This window comes from Aureococcus anophagefferens, assembly GCF_000186865.1.
Source record: "Aureococcus anophagefferens unplaced genomic scaffold AURANscaffold_299, whole genome shotgun sequence".
Taxonomy (NCBI): Eukaryota; class Pelagophyceae; order Pelagomonadales; family Pelagomonadaceae; genus Aureococcus; species Aureococcus anophagefferens.
This window is the reverse complement of record NW_008705829.1, coordinates 1-1,719: the sequence shown is the minus strand read 5'-3', so window position 1 is coordinate 1,719 and position 1,719 is coordinate 1. Positions and strand designations below refer to the sequence as shown.

The following is a 1,719-nucleotide window of genomic DNA, read 5'->3' as shown; positions in this document are numbered from 1 at the left end:
GGCAGCGCGTCCTCGCGGCGCAGCGCGGCGCGCGCGGGGAAGTCGACGAGCGCGCCGTCCGCGGCGACGACGTCCAGGTTCACCTGCATGGCGCCGACGCGCGACACGGTCCCGACGACGACCGTGCCGACGCCGATGGCCGGCCGCGACCCGGCGCGCGCGACGCGCACGACGCCGTCGGCGCCGACGGTCAGGCTCCCGACGAGCGACGCGACGATGGCGCCGTCGCGCACGTAGGTGCCCGCGCCGCTGGTCTGCGTTGTCGTGGAGCCGACGACGTCGCCGGGCACGACGATGGGCGGAGCGGCGGCCATCGCAGCCATAATCGCGTTTCAAGGTTGGCTTCAGTGAGCCTTCATTCGCCAATCTGTGGCAATGTTGTGGCAAGTCAGGCAGCAAAGCTCTTCGTCTCGAGCTCTTGTCTTCCGCTGGCACGCGCAATTGCGTTCTGCGCAATCAGCTCGCGGCTCACGATCCCACCATGGCTCCCAAACCCCTTCTCCTCGTCCTCTGCGCGACGGCAGCCGCCGCAAAAAAGCCCCCGCACGTGCTCTTCCTCATGGTCGACTCCATGGACGGGCGCGTCGTCGACCCGACGTCGCCCGTGTCGTCGCGCGTCGCGCTGCCGTTCCTGGAGTCGCTGGCGAAGGAGGGCATCAACTTCGCGCGGACGTACACGCCGGCGCCGCAGTGCGTGCCCGGCCGCGCGGCCATGCTCACGGGCCTGCGCACGGACCAGTGCCGCGCCTTCGACAACGGCAACGGCATCGCCGCGGAGCCCTCGGGCGCCGTGGACGCGACGTGCGCGTCGCTCTACGATGAAAAGACGTGCGGAGCCTGGGCCGCGGATCAGAAGCACAACGGGTCGCTCTTCGACGGCGTCGCGGCCGTCGCGCCGGCCTACGATCTCGCGGTCATCGGCAAGATCGACATGGGCGCGAACGCCATGCAGCGCCACGGCAACACGCCGAACGTGACCTGGGGCACGGGCTTCCACAGCGGGCCCTCGCTGCCGATCGTCACCCGCGCCGCGGACGTCCGCAAGCCGACGAAGCCGAACCCCATGGCCATCACGAACGACGACAACGACCACGTGCACCCCGAGGACTGGGTCGCCATCGACAACTGCGACGCGTGGCTGCGGAATCGGGATTCGGACGCGCCCTTCTTCCTCCACTGCTCGCTCAACATCCCGCACCCGTCCTTCGAGACGAACGCGACGTGGCTCAAGGCCGTCAACTGGACCGGCGCGGGCAAGGGCGACTGGATCGACGTCGACGACATGCACCCCTACGACGCCTACGAGAGCTCGTCCAAGGCCGTCGCGGGCCGCTTCTCCGACGACGACGTCGCCAAGGTGCAGCGGACGTACTACGCCATGTGCGCCGAGGCCGACTTCTTGCTGGGCCGCGTCGGCGACGTCGCCAAGGCTCGGGGCTTCTGGGACGACGCGCTCGTCGTCTTCACGAGCGACCACGGCGAGATGAACATGGAGCACCGCCAGGTCTGGAAGAATTCCATGTACGAGGCGTCGGCGCGCGTGCCGCTGATTTTAGGCGGCGGCGCGCTGCCGGCGGGGCTGAAGCGCGGGTCCGTGGAGACGGGGCTGGCGACGCTCCTGGACATCTTTCCGACGATGATGGACTTCCTCGGCGCGCCGAATCCCCAGAAGCCGCTGCCGGGCGTCGAGCTGGGCGGGAAATCGCTGCTCGAAAGGAG

General features: G+C 69.3%; 1 protein-coding gene across 1 annotated transcript in view; it reads left to right on the top strand.

Annotated features, from left to right (window-relative positions):
- AURANDRAFT_68689 (hypothetical protein) overlaps positions 1 to 1,684 on the top strand; it is a gene marked incomplete at both ends in the record, with an annotated part of 8,905 nt that extends 7,221 nt beyond the window's left edge. Inside the window, one exon of the mRNA XM_009044404.1 lies at positions 539 to 1,684. Within this exon, the coding sequence (XP_009042652.1) occupies positions 539 to 1,684 (1,146 nt within the window). The remainder of the gene's footprint in view (positions 1 to 538) is intronic.
- Positions 1,685 to 1,719: the final 35 nt, after the last annotated feature.